Raw genomic sequence first — 24,319 nt, 5'->3', positions numbered from 1 at the left:
AACTGTAAATACCTTAAAATCGTAAGTTGCTTTGGAGAAAAGCCTCAGTCAAATGCGTCAATGTACAATAGATAACTTGGTCAGCCCGTTATTATAATTATAATTATTTTTGTTCTGTTGTTACAATTATTGTTGCTATTAATAATAGCAGTAATAATGCAATCCTTCATAGTTAAGCAAGTAGCCTGTCTTTCCAGGGGAAAGTGACAGAAGCACCACGCAACTCGGTGCCCCGTAAAGAAACTTGTGAGTGCAGTACAGAACAGATTATGGCCAATGAGCTGACACGATCAGTACAAAACATAGCCTTCGATATAGCGTAGTGCACAGTCAGTAGGGTATATAAAACCCGCTCAGCGCTGCACAGAATCCCGACAGTGCAGAATAGCGATGCTTATTAGCAGAGTACAGAACGTGTGCGGTGGCACAAACGGGTTTTGAGATAACAGAAGGCATAAGCAGGTACTGAAGGAGTCCCCTGATTTCCCCTATTCATAAATCTGGCTCTAATTGCTGGCTGATCTCCAGTGAGAGCCTGGCATTCTCAGATATTCCCCCAGGCGCTGTTCCTGTGCCAGGAGAAGGTTTATACAGGTTTCTGTGCTGTTTACAGTGGTGGGGAAGGAACGGTTTGACCTCATCGCTGCGCCTCCCTTCCCTGTCACGTCACCCCTCACGCCCCACCCCCCCTCCCCAGCCCGTGCCCCACAAGGGAACCCTCGTTCACCGCATCGTGCGCAAGGCCGTCGCACCTTGGCCACTATGCCCGCTCCGTTAGGGTCAAAACAGGAACACCCGAACGTTCCCAAATGCGTGCTCACCGCATTCTCACGCACACCCCTCGTGCGGAGAAATGAGTGAGTGCGCACAGTCGACGCCCATTGTCAGAGTTCTGCATGAGATGTCGACGGGTGAGAATGTTTGCACTGTACACATCCTTTGCCGACAACATCAGCACCACTCGTCTTAGCGCTCTGGAAGCATCTAAAGGGCCTTTCGGTCGGTCTCCGAGTACAGAAACTGCGTGTAAGTTGAGGGGTGGCCGAGGGGCCCATGGGGGGCGTGATGAGGAGGGCAAAGGGGAAAGGACAGTGTGAGAGCAGTGGGGGAAGAGGTTTGGGGGGATGGTCCGATTTATCGTGCTCAGGATCGCCGTGCTAATCGGGACTGCAGCGAAAAGGCCGGGCTGTTACCGGCGCGGGTTGAGATGATACGTCTCACACACAGCGGAGTTATGGACAGGTGCTCCCTGCCATGGTTCACGCCACACCGTCACGGTGCAGTGTGCGGAGGGTCCGAAGCACCATATCCGAACACACGCGAACATAGATGGCAGGGATCCTACCAGCAGGCAGCACACACAGATCACAGGCTGCAGGAGAACACACACCCAGCGCGAGGAAAGTGGGCTGAACTGGGGTCACTGGACCACAACGAACAGAAAAGTGCTGGTTCATGGTTCGGCTCACCCCCCAGGTGCGTCTAGGTGTCCCTCAGTCCTCACCCGGCTCAACACCAGCTCGGTAGCCACAGCCGTGCATCATAAATCCCCAGATGTGTCAGGCAGCATTTGTGTTGGCAACCGGTTCTAATAAACCTAATAGGTTACTAAATCATATTAATAAAGGATCGGCTGTATTTAGCTGTACTGGAAACAGAGGCTTCAGCAAAGACTCACATAGCGAGCTCTGAATGCGGCGTACTAATAAAAACGTGCGCTTCTCACACATAGCCTCTACATTTAACAAGCAGACAGGGATGTTTGATGGTTTCGCCACGGGAACATGAAGATGTTTGCACTTGAAACTGAGGACTCGCTTCCCTGCGTTGCTCTGCTGGTGACATGGCGGAACGGTGAGGTAGGGGGCAGCAGCAACACGGCGCTGCGCCTCTCACTCTCGGTCACGACGTCGCAGGGAGGAGCCCTGATTTGCCTCACACACCCGTGTTATGCACTCAGCTAATCCCTAGGAAAAGAAAAAACGTACTCTCCAATAATAATAATAATAATAATAATAGTAATTAACATACTTCTGCAGATATTTGCACGGGTGTCTCACAGCACTTACACTGTAGGCTTGGATGTGGGTTCAGATCCAGCTCACTCTGTGTGGAGTTCGCCTTGTTCTTCCCATGTTTGCGTGACCTTCCTCTGGGAGCTCTGGTTTCCTCTCACAGTACATAGACAAGTGAGAGCTATAATTTCAGAGGAATTAATGAAATCTAAATTGTGTGTGTGTGAGTAAATGGGTGTGTATGGACTGCAAAATGGATGGGTGGACAATAATAATGTGAATATTTTTAAAGTTAATGGGCTAATTCCTTCCCTTTATTCTGAAAACCTTGCCGAATTGGCCACAAAAAACGTCCCCAGATGAGGTCTGTGCCGGTCAGCATTAATAGCCCCTTTCCTTCGGTGGGGCCCTGTAGCTCCAGGGTATCACTGAGGTGTGTAGACCTCCACAGGGTGGGCCGTGGAGCAGGGAGGGGGGTTCCAATCCCCTCGGGGGGGGCCGCTGGGTGGGGGAACAAATGGCCATCTGGAAAAACTTCATCAACTACATGGTCTCTCAACACTCTCCAAGGTTGCTTGGGAAGTCAGGGCATGGAGCCTATACTGTACTGTAAAAGCCGTGTGGGAACCAGCCGTGTTCCAGGGCACACCCCTCTCCTCTAGATCCCCAACCATTTTCCGACCACTAAAGGGGCACGTTACATTTTCCAGGCCAGAAGTGACCGCTACGACAAAACAGTGAGGAGGCCGAGCCGACGAGGGCGCGCACAGCGAGGGGAAATCGGTTCGACGCGCCGTTTCAGTGGCCCGAAACGCCAGCAGCTAGGCACCGGTTCGAATGTTTGAAAGAGGCCTGCGGCTGCCAACTGAAATATCAACATGTGACATGTGATCCGCAGATGGAAAAACTCCGTTGCTCTGTTGCGACTGGTTTGAAAGGTATTATGTCGGGTCTAGCACGTTTCACATAGTTCGCTCTCGCCGAAATACGGTGCTGTGCGTGCGCAGTGTTTTTGCTTTATTCTTTACAAATACAAAAAGGCAGCGCAAATAATTGAATCCTTAATTATCACTATTAATGAAATTACTTATTCATTCTGTTAATGAATAACTCTGTCAATTTAGTTTTATTATATTTCTTGAACGTTAGACTATTTCGTGTCGGTAATTTAGCCTGCCAACTGTATGTCTTTTTTTATGAAACCTGTGATGGTTTATGAGCTGAAATGGCAATTGCAAGTTGCACTTAAACTGATACCCTTGTTGTAAGATTTGCTTGTCAGGCAAGGGGACAGCATAAAGACCTAATGAAAAAGAGCTGGAGAACAGTTGTTTAATAGCGTCTTTATCCTAGGAACAGATCTGAAACAAATTGGGAATTTCTGAAAGCCGAAGCTCAGATTCAAGGTATATCACGTACTACCCTAACGGGCTGCAGGGAGAGTAGATTTATAACCTCCTTGAAAACTTCACAGTAGATCATTGACAGCTACATTACATTCATGCATTTGACAGATGCTTTTCTCCAAAGTAACGTACACCCGAGACAGGTGGTAGTGTAGCTGTTAGAGCGGCTGCCTTCGGACCCAACGGCTACAGGTTTGTATCGCTCCTCCGGCTGTAGTACGCTTGAGCATGGTATTTATCCTGAATTGCTCCGGTGAAATTGTCCAGCTGTATAAATGGGTAAATAGCTGTAAGTAGCTTAACATTGTAAGTTGCTTTGGAGAAGAGTGTCAGGTAAATGTCATTGAAAGGAAACAAAAACTGGCCCCAACACACTTGGCTTAGATACATACACACTGTTAGTGAAGTGCAGCTTGCTTGTTTCATACAACTTCTTTCATAGCAACCATATACCGACAGCTACCTATGGAAGGGACATATGAATAAGAAAACAGGTCAATAAAAACCATCTGGAGCTGGAGGCAAAAGTGGGTCATAAAGAAATGTGCATTAAGGCCCTTCTAAAATGCTGGAATGGATTCAGCAGTCCTGAGGGACAGAGGGAGCTCATTCCATTACATGAGAGCTGAAACTGAGAACCGATGGACTTCATATTTTGGATCGCTGGAGGTGGAGGAGAATAATGCCCTCGTTGATCAGGGCGTCCAGATCATATATTGAAGGCACCGATATGTCCATACCTATCCAGGCACTGAAAGAGTGCATTTAAAGGACACAATCCACAGAAATAGTAATCAGAGCAGCATATTAATTCCACTATCGCTGTGATATATTAAACATGAAAGTGATATAAATGAGGAGCACTATGTATATGTGATTTTGCTTATATAAGCTTCTGCTCTGATACAGGATATTTATCATCGTTACACGACGCCATGTGGAAGACAAATGTCCTCTTGGAGACGGTGTTTTATTATATCCCTTTCCATTGTCTCATGTTAAAGCAATGCAGCCTAGTGGCTCAGGACACAAAGAAACTGTGCTGTCCCTTTGACTGCATTTGCTCGGCATTTCCTGATGAAGGAAGAAAGGATATCTACTACAGTAAACGCGCGGTTTATAAAGCCCCTGGTCCAAATGCTGAGCTAAAGACCACTGAGATTTCTCAGGTTTCCACCGGGATGGTCACTGGTCAGCGCCATGCACCGGGTTGCTTTTATTGTTCTTATTCCTGCCCATTTCTTCGGTCCTCACTGTGAGAAGCGCTCCAGTGCGGACGTCCAGCGTCAACGTTCTCGTCTGTTTCTAAATATATAAGAGTTAAATTGCGAGGGGTAATTGCCCATCCTGGATGGGTCCTTCACCACAGCTGTCTTACTAGACGTTCCAGGTGGGAGGAACGCATGAAACAGCCTTCAGCGGCAGCCCGACAAGCTCATCTGATGTCTGTGTGGAGCAGGGGGACGTTTGGAGAACTTCAGCCCAGGGGATGGGGTTGGGGGGGGGGGGGGGTCGCTTCCCCTGCCGCTGCACAACCCGCACGAATTCAAGGAACCGGACGCAGAGCAGGACACGAAAAGGTCAAGAACACGGCTGAGCGGCTGAGCAAAAACAAGGTTTGAAGCAATAAAAGTTAGATAAAAACCAGGCGCATGAACACAGGCAGCGGGGAGCACAGCGGTTAAGGAGTCCGACCAGGACGTTGTCTGTAGAAGCCCCATAAGGGACTCCGTCGTAGTACCACTGTGCAAAGTTCTCACTCTAAAAGCGACAGCAACAACAATAATAATGATGATGATGATGATGATGACGACGATGATGTCTAGGGCCCAGTGGAAGCAGGACGTTGGGATCGCAGACTTGCCGTTAAGACAGAATGAGGCGTTGAGTCAGGACACGGCGGCGGGCCGCTTCAGGCCAAACGGGCTGCGGCTGAGCCCCCACCCCCACCGGCTGCAGCTCTGCACGCCACGCGCTGCCAAAGACGCTCTCTGAACATCCCGGCACACAAACACGGGATTGTTTACACGTCCTCGAAACGTGTCGCGCTCCTGAAAGTTCACGACGAGCCAGAGCGGCGGGGCAAAACACATCTGGTTCTGTTGGCCCACGAGGAATCCGTGACAAGCGGCAGGAAGGCGCTTAAATCAAAAGCCAGGCGAAGGGCCAGATAGAGAGAATATTATCTTCAGCAAGAATTTGAGTGGGATGAGTAAACATATTAATGATAGCACATTATAAACTGCGGGACCGGAGGAAAGTCATTATACTCGCAAACCGTGTTCAGGATCGGGTTGGAAAAGAAGGTGAGCGCAAACGCGTTGAGATTAAGGGGGAATAAAAAGGCCCAGCGTGAACTTTGTTCTCGTTGCTCCTTTTATTAAAACGTCTTTTTGAATTTGCTTTTAGCCTGTCACCCTTTTAGAGAGGTGCAGAAAATGTGCCCGGTCTTGTCTGACAGTCATTAGGAGAAAACATTCGAAAAAGAAAGGCAGGGGAAAAAAAAGCGGAGTTAAGAAGAAGCACGCGATTGCACAACAGGACATAAACAAGCGGAGCGCTCTTACCGACAAGAGGCGGGGTGCTGCCAGGGTGCGAGCGCGGCAGCAGGGTGGGGGGCGCTACCGAGGAGGAAGCGGCGAAGGTTCTGCTGTGAGGGTCCGTCAAAGTGGCGGCAGGCCATAGCGAGGAGTTCAAGGGGGACGCAGAAGGAGCAGTGCTATGCCCTGGGCTCCAGGTGTCCCCTGTGAGTGGTCCCCCAGTGGGGGCGAGCGTGACCCGCTGGGTGAGCGACCCCCTCCCACCTCGCTGGTCCAACAGGTCTGGGGGTGTGATGAGTATCGTGTCGTGAACCAGCACCCAGCGGAGCAGAAGGGCGCGGCAGCCGAGACCCAACAGGAGCAGCAGCGAAGGGACGAGGAGGATGAGGACGAGAGCCCTGCTCCTCATGCTGCAGCAGGTGGTCCGGGGCGCCGAGGGCTCATCTGAACCCGCCGACCCCACCCACAGGGACACGAGGACTACGGAAACACCTGGATCCATCTTCAGTCGCCCCTTCGCATGCGTCCTCAAACTGCAGGGCAAGCAGATCCTCTCTGCAAAAGGCTGCCGGCGTTTCGTCCCGTCAAAACCGTGCCCACCCTCCCGGGATGCATCTCTCCAGAGCAGTCAGAGGGGGATAGGAGCGCCGCAGGTCCACGCTGGGGGCGCGGCGGCCTCCGCGGGGAGCCCGGCGGAGGCGGCCGTAGATCCTCTGAGCTCCAGGGGAACCCCTTCCCAGGAGCCCAGGCCGAGAAGTGAGGCTCACCATGCCTCCGACGTGCTCTGCGCACACACTGCTGACACGCTCGGGGGAGGCAGGGCCGTCTGCAATCCCAACGTAGGGGGCGTCTTTCAACAGGGCGCAACGCACAATCGATTAGGATCGCGGCACGCGTGGCCGAAGGCACCCTTGACCCCTAACGATGAGCCCCCCGGGAGCAGCGATGGCCAACCCCCGCCGCACTCGCTCCCCCACACAGCCTTAGGAGGTCTGGGGCGGCAGGGTCTAGGCAGCTTGAAAACCCCCCCGCTTGGAAGAGACGGACAGGATGACGAGTTGCTCACTGAAGAGCAGGACAGCTGCTGAGTGTGGTGCCACAAATCCAGCAACGTGAGGTTCCACTCAATTCGCCAGGGGATGATGTGGAAAACAGGGCCCCGAGGAACCTCCCGCCCCCTGGTATCCCCTCCCTTAATAAGGTAATGAATACTGTCGTGTGGGACCACCAACAGCAGAAGGCAGCTGGTCTGCGGTGGGGTGAAGGCATCCAGAGACATCTGGGGCCAAGGACACCTACAAAGACCGATGAGACCCTGCAGAAGCAGGGGGCACGAGGACCAAATGTGCTCCCGATGCGCGGAGCAGACAGACAAATGCCACCGTTGTGCCGACGCCGGTCTCCTCTGTTCGGATCTCCAAGTGAGCGCACGGACGGAGACCCTTTTGCTTGGCCTTTGTACAGCAGCCTGAAAAACTGAAGGAACCATACGTGTCTCCAGCCCACAATCTCAAGAGAGGAGCTACTTTTCCCAAGTGGTGTGAGAAAAAAAAGACATGTGCAACGCATAACTCACTTTGGAAAGATGCTTCTGCTGAGCAGCACGCCACTGGGCGGTGACGGCTCAATTTGCAGCGTAGCATCCAGTAGGAATTAAAATTTTAGTCTTTATCTGTCCCCCGTTGCTCTCCAAGGGGACTCGTTCGTTTTACCTAAAAAGCAGTGATTTGAGTGTAAAGGCCACTATCTGGACCTCGTTGTTCATGAGTTACGATGTTAATGGCCTTTGCAGTTGCTCCTCGCCGGCCTGATTCACCAGCCGTAATGCAGGCGGGAGTGTTTTGACCTGCCGTTAACCCGAGCGCTGGGGGTGTTGCAGAGGGTACCTGGTTGCACCTGGTCCTTCTACTCAAACAGGCCCCAGCTGGTGAAAGAAATCCCTGCCATCATCTGCAGTGCGGTTCATTTTAGTTGTACGGTGGCACAACAGGTAGAATTTCTTGGACTGTGGGTTTGGACATGGGTTCAAATTCAACTGTCTGTATGGAGTTTGGAAATTCTCCCCACATTCGCGTGTGTTTGCTTGCAGAGTCCATAGACATGCTTGAAAGAAGGCAACGGTAAAGCACTTCCCTACTCTTCCTCACCGTGAAAGCCACACCAGTGGTCCCGAAGAGTGACATTTCATCCAGGGACACATTTCGACCATTGTGCCACCAGAGTGACAGAAGACTATGGCTCCGCAGCCAAAGACCAATGATCTTCGTTAATGTGAAAAAGATGGGGTGGTTGGGTCTGCTGGACTGACCAAATTGATTCAACGTCTCTTCTGCAAGGATGGTTTCGGTTCTCTTCAGCTCTGCTTATGCTTCAAGTCGTGTTGGTCAAGTTGACCAGGCAATCCCCGTGGAGCAGCACAACGAATGCCGGATCATCTGGGCTGAGCAGAGAACCTGGAAAATGGGGTCTTCTCGTGCTTGTCTATAGCTGCTGATGACTGTGATTTGCGTGTAGCGGTTAGAGACGTGTGTGTTGTCTAAAATGAAGATGAAACATAGTGGTTTGTGTGGTTGGAGAGGTGTGTAATTTGCGCGTGAAGGAGAGCGGGAAGGAGGAGAGGTGCATTTAGCAGGGAAACGGAGTATGATAGAAACAGGTGTCTGCTTTTGCTTTGTGCAACAGCGAGGGAATGTGTGTGTGTGTGTGTGTGTGTGTGTGTGTGTGTGTGTGTGGCTGCTGGCGCACTCCAGTGTGACCAATGAGGCTGGAACGCTTGCTCTTCCAGCTGCCTTTCACATCATCACATTCCTCTCAGCCCAAGCGCTCCCCTGGGCTTGAGGCATAGCGCCCTCCAGAGAGCTGCTTCTGACAGCACCGTACAGCCATCCCCCTCAACCGCTCCCCGCCCCGCATCGCCCCGCATCGCCCCGCATCGCCCCAGTAACCACTCTTCAAGCGCCTCTCCGGCGCAACGGACAGCCTTGGGCCTTGCGATGAAAGAGCGGGCACAGCGCCACCTTGAGGCCTTCGTCTCCCGCAAACCCGTGAAAACCGGGCTGTCTTTCCAAATGGTGGAACGCGGGACACGAAACCTGGAGGTACCGAACGTGACCCGACGCCTATAAATCAGCAGACGTGGAATATTTGGAATTTCGGATTTAAAACAGCCCGAACAACTTGAAAGCAGGATAAATTTATGACGTACAAACGCATGTATTTTTCCGCAGTACTTCTTCCGTGCCTTCAGATGCGTATTCATATCGAATCGTCGTACCAAACCGACAGGGATCAGATAGTTTTACAATACTATAAGTATTATATTTCGGTATGCTGACTTGAATATGATAATTGTGCATGCTTATAATATTCCCAGAGCTGCGAACCTTCCAGTCCTGTTTTGGGCTTTTAGTTTAATTTTCCCCAGCAGGTAAGGACGTCCTTCAGCCTATTGACTCGACACCCTTTGCCTCGCAGCGAGCCACTGGCGGAGCCCCCGCTCTCCGAGCCGCCGTCCGACCCCTCCGTTCCGTCACGGCGTTCGCTTTATTCGCCGCGCCTCCTTCGGTTTACTGAGTTACGAGCGGTCGGCGCTGTCGCGCAGGTGTGAGGTGAGCTGAAATTCGGCCTACGGAAGCGTGTTTATGTTGGCCATCGAGCTGCCGCGGCCTCGCGGGATATTAATTACACCCCTGTGCTTAGAAGAGAGCGTTCTGCCAAACAAAACTGCTCCTTTCAGGAAGACAGTAAGGAGAACTGCTAAATGGTACAAATATAATTCCCGATAAACACAAAAAAGAATACGCAATAAACGATAGGTCTTTCGCTCTATAAGCGCTTTAACAATATGAATAACCGGCGACTCAAAGTATAGTGGCGCCACCGGGTTCAGACGGTCAGGCCTTAGGTGCCAAAACTCACAGAAATGCTCCAACCCCCCCCAACACACACACACACACACACACACACAAATACACAAACATAAACACAAACACAGACACAGACAGAAACAGAGAGCCTTTATTTTTGCCCTCATCCTTCTCCGGCCCGGAGACACCATCATATAAACAGACCCTCTCAGCTCTGACCTTCAGAACGCATCAGGGCCCCGGCTCTCCGCTGCTCACACAACCGCACACACACCTGGTCTCTTTCCAAGAAAAGGCACCTCCTTCTTTCAGACTATAATTAGAATAAACAACCTGCTTACCTTTAATAACTTGCTTTGCACTCGCATCCACCGACAGATTTAAGTCAAATATCCAGCAAAAGCGACAGCCGATGCATTTTTACTGACTATCGAGCACAAACACGTATGGTGGGACATTATAAACTGATTTTAAGAAAACACGGTACGGCTGCGTTGATAACCTGGGTCGCTGGTTTGATGAATACCAGTTAGTAGTTCAGATGCAGTTCAACATGCTCATTCATTCATTCATTCATTCATTCATTCATCCTGTAATCATTTATCCTCTGCAGGGTCCCGGTGATCCAGAGTCTATCCCAGAAACCCAAGGACCGAGGCTGGGTACACCCTGGACGAGACACCAGTCCCCTGCAGCAATTTAACATATCGGTATATGTAGGTTTCAATAAGTCAAGACCAGTCTCGCATATTGGCATGTGTTTCATTGTTTTCCCACGGAAAACACCTTCCTTCAGCGAGAAGGACACACCTGTAGAGCAGGGAAATGAAATGCACGCATTCTGAGCGCGATTTTGTTTGCTCGCCGCGTGTTTGCTTCTCTTTTTTTTTTATTTTTTTTTTTAAATCAAGTGCTAATGCTGGATATGCAAATGTGTTCATTTGCAAATAGCTGAGATGCAGCCCACGTCAAGGAAGGGACGTGCACAAGCAGGAAGGACGGAATGAGGGCGGACGCCATACGGCATCGTTGGACAGAACGGGGCGCGCGTGCGTGCCGGGCGCTGGGCCTAAGGGAATCCCCCTGCTCCGGTTCACTCAGGAGGTCTTATTCCTCTCCAAATGGTTTCTGAGTATCCTGGGCTCAGATGGCCTGGAACGCAGCATCCCAGCGCGGCGCCGGAGGTACCAAGCCCCTTTAACAGTCACGCGAAGGCCTGTTTGGACCGAGGGCCGCCTGCGCTCGGGTGCGGTCGTTCGTCTTCATTAGCCACCATTCCTGTTCCCAGGTTTACCTCCTGCGAATGTGCCCTGCAGCCCTGTTTAACCTTCATTAGATGATCAAACTGCAGCCCTGTTATTAATGGCCACAATTACTCGGTGCTCCAGAGAGTGTTCTAGGAGCTCCTTCACCCCGACGGATCACATCAGGGTGCATTTCAGCAGAAAAACCCTTACAGGGCTGGGGGGGGGGGAGGTCATTTCTTGTTCGTTTCACACCGTCGGTTCAGTGCGTGTGTGGAGGGCTCCGACCGGCTGCTTGGGGAGAGTCCGCAGCTCATTGGTTCTCCGCGGTGCTCTCGGCAGCGATCCGCGTCTCCGTCTAAACGCCTGCGAGCGAGCCGTCTCCGCAACGCACGGCAACACACCTAGAGGGTCCACAGAGACGAGCGGTGCGGCATCTTCGCACTTACGGCTGCGCTCGCACCGCTGCAATAATGCACGCGCACCCATATGCGTGTGTATATTATGTATACACAGACACGCACACACCACGTCCTGATACATCACAAATCGGGGATGGAAAATATACGCCAGAGCGGGCACAAAATTATATATATACATATAAGCAGAGCCAAATACATATATATAGTCATACAGTATGTGTGCTTATATGTGTACGCAGTATATATGTATATATATGTATGCATACTGTTAAGCCCCAAAATTTACAGTATAATACAGCAAAAGTGTACAGTGGATCAAAGCATCATTGTCATCTGCAGCTACCGATGGTTTATATGCTTTGCTTTTTACATTTACATTCATTTGGCAGATGCTCTTCGATATGCATACACCTTACTTAATGCAAGGAATAGTTTCTGGGACCCCTACTGCACGTCCAGGGCATTAAGACACAGCGAATCGTGGTGGAAAAGCAGTGCAAAGCAAGCAGAAGCTGTTCCGAGGCCGACGCTTCCTTCAATATCGGCCGGCTCCCCTTTAACAAGGCTCCGTTGCCTGCCCAAGTTTATTTAAAAGTCACATACTCTTGACGCCATTTTCACAATTCCCTTATTCATGTCTTTCAGCGCACATTTCCCTACAATTATTTCCTTTGCCCGGAGCCAAACTGAGCTGAATATGCCCATTCTTGTCTTTGTTCGGGAGCCCCACGGAGAGCAGCTTGTCCGATAAACACAATGAGACTTGCCCGAAGGCTCGTTCCCGCCCTCTGACCCTCTGCCACCGCACACACACTCGCACACACACGCGCACACGCACACATACGCGCTCAAGCAGCCGGGCCACGTTCACCCAGTGCTGCAGACCACACATCCGCCAAAGTGCAGCAGCGCAGAAATCACGCAACCTGAACATCCAAGCGTTGTTTCGCGGCATGAATCCGCACCGAACCAGCAGCGTTCGGCATCGCTAACCCAGTACGGCTTTCCGTGCCGCCGCACGCTCTGTTCATCAGGTGACTCCGTGCATCCGTTCACATTCTTGTTATTTTTCACGAAGCTCTTCTTCTGAGCATTCTTCCAGCAGATAAGATCTTCTTTTTGCACGACGTGTACCAAAAATAAAGCCGTCAACAGCAGATAATCTGGGGGATACGGAGACAGAGGCCACCGTCTCCACCGAGTGCTGGGATGTGGGACTTGGATCACGGTCAAACTGCGTACTGAGCTTAACGCTGTCCTCGCACGCTGGCGAATGGAACAGGTGGGATGAAAGCCCCCTGTACTGACTCACACGGTCGCGCAATCTTCCTTGAGTCCTTGAGTCGCTTTCTGGACGATAAACCCCGCTCCCGAACAGCGTTCCTTGCCGGTGACCCAAAGCGCTCCGCTCACCACAGATGGGCGACTCTGCTACCAAACCTCCAGAGACATGAATCTGTCTTCCTCCCATGGACATCCATGCATTCGGCAGGTGCTTTTCTCAACGGCGACGTTCAAGTCAGAGTGAACAAAAGTGTATTTCACAACGGCACAGCGGTACGGGTGCAGACGGGCGATAGTCAAAGCGCTGTCCGTTTCTCCGACGCCACACTTTTTTGCCAACACACATTACACTTGAAAGTCTGTGACCCCTTAGTTTTACCATGAGATGGTTATTCAGTGAGAATCAGTCTTTCTCGTGAGACATAATAGGTGTGTAAAGACCAACCGCATATGTTGCTGTAGAGGAAATCGTACATGCAGAAGAGAAACAGAAGCAGTGTGAGTGGAAAAATAAGTGAACCCGAAGTTGCATCGGGGGGCACGGTGGCGCAGCGGGTTTTAGAGGGTCCTGCTCTCTGGCGGGTCTGGGGTTCGAGTCCTGCTTGGGGTGCTTTGTGACAGACTAGCATCCCACCCCGGCTCTGTCCTCTCCCCTTCTAGCCTTAGGCCCTGCGTCGCCGGGTTAGGTTCCAGCTTGCCGTGACCCCACTTGTGATCAGCGGTTTCGGTCAATGTGTGCGTAAGTTGCATTGGTTAAACCAAGTAGGTAAGTATAATGAGGTGGGTAACTCACCAGCATTTATCCATTTTATAAGTTAAAGATTTGAGATTTAGACTATTTAAGTTTACTTTAATATTTTACATAAGAGTAATGAGCATCTCTATAGGGTTCACATCCTGTCAAGCAACAAAGGTGAAAGTACAAAGCACAATGGTGATGGTAGAAGATGATGTAATGCAAGTGTATGGAGCAGGGAGATCAGGAGAGAAGAGATTCATAATTGAACATTTCATAAGCGCCACATTTGGTTCTGTGAAGAGAGGCCTAGAAAGGCTGCGGGACAGGTCGACCACCTTCGCCCTGCACGTGGACAACGAGCCTGTGACGGTACTCACTGCTCTGGACGCTGATGGTGCTCGTCGTAATCTCCTTTCCCAGGGTGTTCTCCACCACACACGTGTAATTCCCAGAGTCCTCCAGCTTTGCTTTGTTGATCTGGATCTTGGAGTTCCTCCTAAAAATGAACAATGCCGTCGTGTTCACTTAGGAACAAGATAAATAGGGTATCGGGATCATTTCGGTATTGCGGTCGTACTGTTCTCACGCTCGCATCTCCTTCGACACCGAATACTGCCTAGGACCGTACCTTCTGTACTACACTATGATGCAACACAACATGGTGATTGTGCAGTAATCACACTGAGAAATTAACTGACTTACTATTACTGGAGCACAGTATAGCTTTAAGGTAGTTTGAGAATGCAGAACTACAATAAAATGAAAATGAAGCAGTGTAACCATAACTTGTGCATTAGACAATGGTGCGATTAGAAAATGGCTTAGATATAGACAAATGTTACAGGTAAATGTCAAGGGTTAAAGGTAAATGTCAGTTTTATCTGCAGTTATTTAATTAAATTCTAGAGACCCACAGGTAGCTCCTCTTGGAACCCCTGTAACTTCAGCCTCCCAGTGTAACCCCACATGTTGCGTTTGTCCAGAGCACACCTCGTACCCGTGTAATCGGTCGGAGACCACCAGTTCGGAAATCACGCGTAATCTCATTTCGTTCACTTCTAAACCATCCGGAAATGTCGGAACGGCTTTTTGGCGGTTGGCTCAGCTGCCTTGCTACTTACTTGCTGGACTTTATTTTGACCTCTTTGCTCCGCTTGAGTTCACTGCCATCTTTGTACCACGTGTAGGTGGGGGTGGGGTTCCCAGTCGCTTCGCACTTCAGCATGAGTTTCCCCCCTTCCGGCACTGCCTGGTTCTTCAGCTGTTTTAATTTTGGGGCCGAGGCTGCGAGAGGAGGAGGAGGAGGAGGAGGAAGAAGCAGAAGAAGAAAGAGTGAGATGACAGGATCCATGACCAGTGGCAAGAACAAGAGGACCCATCGGGATCTTCGAGCCCTGATACACTACTTGCATTTACCCAAGCAGGAGCACCTCTGAAGGAGAACTTCTCACCGGCGTTCCGAAGAACTAAACGTCTGAGGAAACAGCCATCGCCTCCTTTCATTAGGCTCCCAAGGTGTCAATTCATCAGATGTTGCGAATAGAGAAAGAACAGCTCACCGAGGCTCATTTATCTCTCCCTAAACCTGTTTTTGTTACAACAGTGACTCCGCTGCCAGACTCGCTTTTATAGCTGTGCGGTGTAGGTGTTCTGCATTTGCATTCCTGCTCCCACAAGCCCCCTTGCAGTCCACTTTGAACAGCCCTCATCCATCACGCTTGTCATCACCGCACTGATCCAAGGTCAGGGCTGCCAAGTCCGGGGTTGGTGCAGGTGCGCTGCTGTTGTGCTCATGGAGGAATAGGTGTCAGAACTGTAGTTTTCCCCCTCTGGTTGCCAGACACAGCGCCTGGCAACCCTACGATGGGTGTGAGACATTTCCGTTTCTGTCCTCCTTTCACAACAGTTTCAGTTTTCTCCAGACCTTTATCAGACTCACCTGTCAAACACCCCCCCGTCCACACACACACACACACACACAAACAACTCCTGGATGTCCTGGATGTCTCCGGTCCTACAGAACTCAGGAAGAGTCAGCAAAATTCTGGCTCAGCGAGTTGGGAACCCTGTTCCACGGTCTCCCTCTCTGAAGACGGAACCTCCGAGAAGCTGGAAACTTCCACCGAGGACAAATCCTTCGACTCTTTAAGATTCGGCCGCTGCGAGGGGGAAGTCATTCCTGCCAACCGCTCCGAGGCTCTCTGAAGAGTCCTCCCGCTGTCGGGCAGGTACTGACCTCTTCTTGCCAAGGTGGTATTGAGCTGTCAGTGCCACTTTTCACTCATTTCTATTCACTGTATGTTTATTTGTTGTCTATTCATCGCCTGCGATTTTGCACTATTTATCTCTGGTGGTATTCAAGTGTCTGCTGTCACTACTTCTTGCATGTGTCCTTCAGGATCAGTGCAATTTCTATCTATCTATCTATCTATCTATCTATCTATCTATCTAAGACACAGGCAATCTGCTGCTGGTGGCGCAAGGATGTCGTCACGGCAACAGGCCCTGTGCCAAAACTGACACCTCCAAATGTGTCACTCACTCCTTGGGGGTGTCAAGGAGGGTGAGGATGGGCTGCTGGTGGTAGTGGTGGTGGGGGGGGCGGGGGGGTAAGAGGTGGGTGTATGAAAGTTAAGAAGATTTTCTAGGTGAGCACCTTCCTGTTTTTCTCCTTGTCAGCGCCGCTCGCATTTGTGTGTCGCGGTGGAACAATACATCCCCGTGGTGCACGGGGGCTGTGCGAAAACGGGGCCAATATTTACGGAATGTAATATATTCAGTGGGAGGAAAATCAGTTCTCGTCTCCAAAATGAAAGTGTACACTTCGGCGCTCCTTGTCTCCCTTCCAAGGTTCCATTACATCTGGATAGATGTCACGAACCATCTACAACTTGCAACACGAACAGCCCCTCCCCACCCACCTCTCCCTCCACGCGCATCTCGCTGTCACGCACACCATCGCTCTCCTTCTCTTCCTCACACACACACGTACGCACGCGCTCACGCACGGGAGCATGAAAACAGCCGCAGGTTTCCACCCCTCACTCATTTACAATCAGTCACACACACACAAGTGTGTTCCCATTCTCCAACAGCAGCCTGCCCTCCACATCTTCCCTCCTGCCCTCATCGTGACCTCGCTCGCCCCATCGCTCACCAACACAATGAGGGACGGAAAAGCACCCGCAGGTAACGACTTCGGTTAAAATCCTCGACAGAAGAGCTGCGGCAACGGCGATCTGTCCCGAACGGGACGCCGGCGTCCCGGTTTTGTGCCCCAGCCAAGCGTCCCGTTCGGCCGCGCTCGTCCCACGGCCTTCTGCGGAAGGACTTATCGCAACCGCATCTACCAGATGTTTTCCGTACCGCTCATCCAGTGTTGTTGTTGTTGTTCCTCGAGACTACGACGCAGTTCAAAGAAGCGAAGGAAATCAACAAGCACGGAAAAGCGTGCGTCTGCTCCACAGGTGCGCGGGGGCTCACGCTCCCGCTGGTGGGACAATGAATCCTCAGGGAGCTCTCCACCGCTTTACAGCCCCGCTTTTACACAGTACCCAGTGTTTTACACAAAGTGACCCTGGCTTTATTTATGGTCAAACGTTCCAATTCGTCTAATGACCTGGCCTGGAGGGTTTGCAGCTGCTGCGGGTTTTTTTTTCCTTCCACGCTAAATGAGCGGCGACTCAGCTGCTTTTTATTGCTGAGGAAGGGTCTGCGATATAGCAGCGTGACTGCTGAGGGCTGCGTGTCGCGCCCATCGGGGTCTAGCGGGGGTCTGCGTTATACCATCCTGACCGCAAGCGGGGACCGCGCCGCCATTCGCGGAGCACCGTGGGAACGGGTCATACGCTGCTTTTAGCGTACGAAGCATGGTAATACATTGTTCTGCGTGCGGGAAGGGTTGTGCGTTATACCAGCGAGAGCCTAATGGATCCCGGGACGGCGAGAGACGGTGACACTTTGTTTCGAGTGCATCGGGGCCCGTAATAATGTGCTCCGAGTATGTCGAGTGGCTGCATTATGATGATTGGACCGCGCCGCGCCGCGCTTTGAGAGCAGTAAGAGCCTGAATTCTTCAACGCAGCTGCACGCGCCCCAGGGACGCAAGTCAGGTGACGGCCTGTCGCTGGGCGAGGTGTTGGCCACGTGGCACACGCTGCTACGTGCTTCTAGTTTACGGTGAGCCGGAGCCCCCCTCCCCGACTGTTCCTCCGCAGACCGTACGGAGTCGGTTTGACCCTGTCTTGCGCGGATCCCGAAACGGCATTTAACACGTGCTCACCGGGACAGGCTGCTCTCAAAAAAGGTTGGCTTCAGGAGGCTGGGGAGAAGGGAAACACCACGGAGCACAGAGGAAAACATCAATAGATCAAAAGCGATTATTATTTATCTGCGGCCGAATTTGAATTTAGTGGAGAAACGGGGCAATGGTGCTTCGGATAAGATATGGTGCCGAATCTGGATAAGAAAGGGACCGTAAATCTCCGGACACGCATTACAGAAACAAAGACCTTTTCCTTCATAAATAATTCCAAATCAGCACTCATGTAATAAAGCATGTTCTAAAGCAAGGAAAGTGTTTCAAGAGGCGAATTTAGACCGTTTTGTTGCCAAGACCACGACGTTTTCGACGTATTTGGTTTTTGATGGTTTGTTTCTGTAAGCTCAATTGCTAGAGCTTATAGAACAATAGCTTTAAAACCACGACAGGAATCGGATTACAGGAGAGCTGCACCTTCACAGTATATAAAGTGGTAAAAATAATGTTTGGAATTGTTTGTAAGCGGCTGGTTAAACACAGGCCGACAGATGGCGGAACGGTTAATGAACTGAACTAACGGAATCTGTCATTTAAAGGTCGCAGGTTCAATTCGAGGATTCGCTCATTCGCTAGCTCACTTACTATGGTAAATGTCCAGCTGTACTCTTCATCTAGGATGAGAGTCTCCGCTAATCGGTTAAATACAGATGTGTCTGGCACTGGAGTATATTTACATGTACTTGTCAGCCAGTTAACAATGTGATGGAAAGATGTAACGGCTAATGTGATAAATGTACTTCGGTCTCCGAGGATGTTTCTATGTAGGGGAACTAGTGGCTGTAATAAAAAGAAGATATTTTGCTCACATTTACTGAGATTCCAAAGATAAATCTGATGCTTTAAACAGTATTTTAAAGACATTTTAAAGTGTTATGCATGTTATTAATATTATCAGCAATGACGTCACTTTTGCCCTATATATGTGTGTGCTGATATTCGTGAAATCGACGTACCATAAAGAATAATATTTTGAGCAACATTTTCAGAGATTTGGTTTTTAGAGCTCAGCTATTTTGAAATAGCTGAAAATGTACGGCAGAAAAATTATCGTTATTGTCACATTTATGGGAGTAAAGAGTAAATTGTGGCAAATTCCTCTTCTTGTTAAGTTAAATGTTTTGGTTGTTGGCCTAAGCCCATTTGAGAAATATAACAATTTTTTTTTCTTCATTATCTTCGAACACGGTACAGATATTTGAAAAGGCAGTCATGTCTGCAAATACAATCCATTCGAAAACATACGTTCACATTTATTCATTTAGCCAGCGCTTTTCTCTTAAGGAACATAAAATGAGTGCGAAAAGTGCATTTCACCAACAGACCGAGAGAGATGAGATGCAGACCCACTAAACCCTTTGTGCAACCTTTGTCCTTGACAAATGTAAGATCGATGCGTGTCAGACAGTCGTGCGGCGTTCCGGGCTGCACTCAGAAAAGCGTTACGTAATCGCAATGAGAAACACGTTATTGCTCTTATTATGCACCTTTTACGGTCACAACGTAATTTGTTTATTTACTTTAGTGAAGGCTACTACAGCAGGAGAAGGAGTCCAGCCTGGATCCTTTGAGTGCACAATGACAGCCCTAACCGCTATACCAGCCGCTACCCCCATATACATATTCACATCAGTTAAACACATCAAACAGCCAAACCCTTTAAACGAAGCTTTTGCATCTTAGCGAGAGGGTCTCTTTGACAAAAGCCACCCTACACCAACATGAACTTCAAATGCAAACTCGCAAAGAGCCTTAAATGCTATGGGAAATTTATCATGCTTGTATAGCACACCCAATGACACATCCAATCACCCCTTTCAATTTTTCCACCTTTATTAAACACGGAAAAAAAGTAGGAAACTCATAAAGCCTGCAGAATGAACACACGGCATTGCGCGTAACGCATGCGTTTGCAGAGCTGCCAGAAATCGCGGGGACGCCGAAAACGTAAGAGACCCAGATCTCGTGCCGAAACCACACCCCGGCCCTCATGCCAAAGGTCAAGGCTTTCCGGGGAAGCGTGAAAGTTTCGTACAAATGATCGCAACTGTCATTTTCATCTTTTCTCGAAGTGTCGTACTTTTCAAAGCACTGGATTTTAAGGAAGAACATTGTATCACTGCTGTACTACAACTGTACACTGGTTAAGCTAATAAAAACTGATCAGAGCATAGGATCAATAGAAGACAATACCTGTAGATGATGATGTTAACATATAATAACAACTGGTAAATGCATGACGCAAATATAAATATAATTATTATTTTATTGTTATTATTATTACTACTGCCATTCTCGTCATTTTTTACTGCTATTCTGTGTGACGCGAAACACAATCAAAATTAAAGGGATTTAAACAGATAATTGCAAAAAAGTGAAAATATCCACCACAGAATGTGATGTTGATTTTGCTTGTTTCCGTCTCAAGTTCTCAAAAGAGTTATGAAAGAGTCCTTTCATGTTTTCTTTGTCAGACAAAGCAGGCAGATTAGAATCATGCGAGGGCTGACGGCTTGGTTTTGTTGGGAGGACAAGCTGCGAGATCAGGCGATCAGAGCCCAGGAGCAGGAGAGAAAACCCCTCATTAAGCTCATCCTGCACCTCTGAGTAAACGGAAGCCCTGGTGGGAACAGATGCTCTTTCACACGCACACGCGGCCGAACACGCAGCCCGATACCCTGCTGCAGCCCCATCCTCTGGGCAGCGTCAAACTCTATGTGACCCAGTAGGGAAAAAACATTTTTTTCCCTTCCAGCATGTTAATTCCACAAGTTATTTATTGATAATCATAAGAAAGAATTTATTTCCATTCTAACGAAACTCTCAAGGGAACCAGCCGTGTTCCAGGAGCCTTAACCTACGTGTGAGACAGCGAAGCAAACTAATGAATGCAGAATGTAAGGGCAAACGTAAGCAAAGTCAGTAATCAAAATGTATTCCTAGTTTATCAAATTATGGTTCTTGTTTTCGAGATCTTTGCTCAGTTTCTCTCATGCCTGAGGCGTACTAGTCGACCCGCTCACTTCAGCACGCAACCACTCCCGATGACGCCCCCGACTGTAGCTGGTCCATACATTGCGCCCCTCGTTGACACAGATGTGGGAAAAGCCTCGCTGCCAGCGTCCCCGAGCTCTGACACGTACGTTCATCTCCAGTGTGGTCCTACAGGGCTGTCCACTTGACCCTTGGGCAATTTCCACATGAGTCGCATATCTTTAAGGAGTCTAGTCTCTAAAGCATTTCCCACCACAGTCGCTTTCCACAGTCAACATCATCCTTAGCTGTCTTCTAGTGTCAGCCGCAGATCAGACATGTGATACAAAGATTTCATTAGAACTTGTGCAACATGCCACCACAAAGTCTAGGTATGCTCAGAAACGTTCAGAGGAAAATTATTCCTCTTTTTTTTATTAGTATTGTTATTATTATCACTGCAATTGTTGCTGTAAAGAAAAAAAACAGTCTGAGTTTTTCTGCTAAGAAATTGTACTGTGAAGCATCAGTTTTTCTTAAATGAATCTGTGAAATTAAATTTGTTTACTATTTTAATGACAAATCTTCGTTGCATGAACGATAAACACAAGTTCTGATTATTATTATTATTATTATAAGGAATAATAACGGAGAACAGCAGGAAATGACTCTAACATGAAATGACTATTATTAATAAGAAGAATAAGATAAAGAATGGGGAAAAAAAAGAAATGACTCTGAGTGAACCTTCAGCTTTACCAGCAGCATTCTGAGCTTTAATATCTGAATGTTTCTGGAAACCTCACCATTCGGAGCGTTATTGTTCTGCTCCAGAGAAACAGTGTGCGACACAGTCAGGAGTTTGAGCTCCACTACAGACATGTGCCACACAGACACACACCACAGGTGAGTAGCCCCACAAACAAGTTGAAGCCCCTGCCTCCTAAACCCACACGGAGACTTGGCCCACTATCCACCGACTTCTGGGGGACTGTTGAGAAGAAGAGCAAACGGCACTGATGGTATCAGGTCCCAGGTCACGGGTCGCAGGGAGCGGGGGGGCTGTGCTACCGGAATGTTCCCTCTCACCTGTGGCTGCGAAAGGCAACTTCAAGCAAACCTCCAAGGAAGAGCATCGCAGAGGCGCCTGACACCCCCATGCCTGTCTACACCATCGCAGAGAGGAACGAGGCAAAGCCAAAAAGAGGAAAACGCAAACACGTCTCATCACCGATTCCGTTGGCTGAAAAACAGGTAGGGAAAAAAAATCTAACTCCGAATTACATAACACAGGTGCACAAGCACACGCATATGAAACAAATACATGCATGTGCGCTCATTCATACGCACGCGCGTGTTTATGTGCGCGTGCATTTCTCTGCTGTTTACACAACCATGAATGGAGGGGTTGGACCCGCAATTGCGAAACCTCAAAGCAATCAAAGCAAATGTCACGGCCGCTATTAAAACCCACTTCAAATGGAAAAAAAAAAAAAAAAAAATCCCAAAGAGCGGAGTATTTCATCAGTAGCCAGCACCATCCCAGGGCTGCCTTGCACGCGAAGGCGCGCTAATAGGCAATTACTCCAGCACCCGACAACAGCAGATCTGCAGCTACTTGCTTCCCAGATTAAACCCTCCGTAGGTGACAACAGACAGCAAGCTTTAACAAGATGAGGTGATGCATACTTCTGTGCTCCTCTGTCTCCCTTGGACAGCTTGTCTCTCTGCAGTCTGTTTTTTTTTTTACCTTCTGTGGGGTCCTTTTCTTTCCTCCCGTTCCTTCCCGCCTTCTTTTTCCCCTTTCGCTCCCTCTTCTTGCCCTCCGACATGCTAGCTGGCAGTACGAAGTGTAATCCCTCGCACAGATAATCCTGGGGAGTGTGTGGCCGGCTGCGCGAGGCTCTCTGAACTTGACTCACTATTCTCCTTCTATACACACAGAGAGATACACCTACTTAGAGAGGGAGGGAAAGGGGCGAGAGAGAGAGAGAGAGAGAGAGAGAGAGAGAGAGAGAGAGGCAGCTAGGTTTTCTCAGATGTTTAACTGTTTGCTGACCCAGGGGCTGCCTACTGAGGGTGAGATCCCCCCACCCACCCCACCCTCAGACACACCCCATGGGGTCAGATCTGGGTAGCGTCAGCTTGTTGGCTGCTCTTTGGGAATCAAAATGCTGGACCCCTCATCAGTGTTTACAGATTCTATCGCAAGTCCGGCGGCAACCCGCAACCCGTGGGGTGAGGAGACGAGGTCGGGTGTCATACCAGCAGGGGCTTTAACACCAACATCCGTCGTGGACCCTATCGGTTTCATGCCACATGAATGCTTAGCGAGACCTCCTGCGGGGTACGCCTGGTCCCCTGAGGCCAGAAAAGCCCCTAGATGGGCTTTCACGGCAACATCCCGACTTTCCCGGAACGCGGCATCCACAGCACGATGCCCCTTTGAGGACCCCCAAACCTACATGTCCTGCCAGCTGAAAAAAGAACTTTTATTCACTTCGTATCTCTTTGGCTTCAAGATAAATACATTTAAGTCGACGAGTGCTGTGCTGTGCTGAGGCTGGATTGTCTAGAGGGGTTAAGCCAAAAAAGGTCCCGATCACATCGAGCGGGTTCCGACGACTTCCCCCTCATACTGACACACTGCTTAGCACGCAAAGTTCCCCATGAGCTGTGCCTCCCGCCGCCCCGCTCGCTCGCTCCATCTCACCCTCTCTCTCGCTGCCACCGCGAGCGAGGGGCGAGTCCCGGCCTGCCTCCGATGCACAGCCTGATTACTCCTGTCTTCAATAATCCCTGACAGGGAGCTCACACACGGGGTCAGGGATGTGGGAATGTCGCCGGTGGTGCTGCTCTTTGGTTACTCTAACTGCCCGCAGAAACCACAGACAAGGCAGAAAAAGGAAGGTGACTTTTTTCTAAATCCGCTCGCAGGCCGTGTCGTTTTTTTTCCCCTCTCCATCCATTCCCCGTCGTGATTTAGCGCTTGAAAGGCGGCGGGTGACGGTGCGAGGGAGCTGTGCTGTTCCACCGCTGGCCCTCATTCAGACACCCCATTTCCTGGTCACGCTGAAGCCTAACACGCACCTTCATCGCGTGGCCGGACTCCTCAGAGCAAACCTCCGGGGAGTAGACGATGGGCCACAGCCGCGTCCGTCACTCCTCGGCACAGACGGACCACACCTGTGGTGCAGCTCATACAGCCCGAGCAGGTGGAGGAACTTCCTTCAAACGACTAATTTTACACAACCGTCAAATTTTGCTGATTGCCAAGTTTGGTAGAAGACACTGATTTATGACTGTAATAAGAAGTGAAATCTTTCTTTACTGGAAGGTGCAGATGCACCGCTGAAGGGAGTTCAAGGGCAAGTCTAGAGCACATTTTCAAGGACGTTAGAAGATATAATTCTTCGGAGGAAACTGCTTTTGGACGCGCTTGTCCGGAAAACACGCAGGTCATTAGAACTCTTATCGGGAGTTCCTATCAGGTGCACAGGATGCGTCCTTCG

At 49.8% G+C, this 24,319-nt stretch overlaps 1 protein-coding gene across 8 annotated transcripts in view; it reads right to left on the bottom strand.

Annotated features, from left to right (window-relative positions):
* LOC108922971 (pro-neuregulin-2, membrane-bound isoform-like) overlaps positions 1-22,751 on the bottom strand; it is a 51,766-nt gene extending 29,015 nt beyond the window's left edge. For 5 of the 8 annotated variants that reach the window (XM_029257367.1, XM_029257370.1, XM_029257372.1 and 2 more), the window contains exons 1-3: positions 22,558-22,751; positions 14,638-14,800; positions 13,894-14,012 (exon numbers count right to left, since the gene is read on the bottom strand). In XM_029257367.1, the coding sequence (XP_029113200.1) occupies positions 13,894-14,012; positions 14,638-14,800; positions 22,558-22,639 (364 nt within the window). In that variant the 5' untranslated portion in view covers positions 22,640-22,751. Of the gene's footprint in view, positions 1-5,988; positions 11,265-13,893; positions 14,013-14,637; positions 14,801-22,557 lie in introns of those variants that run through there. The other 3 variants (XM_029257371.1, XM_029257366.1, XM_029257365.1) reach the window with 2 other exon arrangements.
* Positions 22,752-24,319: the final 1,568 nt, after the last annotated feature.

This window comes from Scleropages formosus, chromosome 13 (genome assembly GCF_900964775.1).
Source record: "Scleropages formosus chromosome 13, fSclFor1.1, whole genome shotgun sequence".
NCBI classification, from domain to species: Eukaryota; Metazoa; Chordata; class Actinopteri; order Osteoglossiformes; family Osteoglossidae; genus Scleropages; species Scleropages formosus.
The sequence above is the reverse complement of the archived record's forward strand: the minus strand, read 5'-3'. Positions and strand labels throughout refer to the sequence as shown.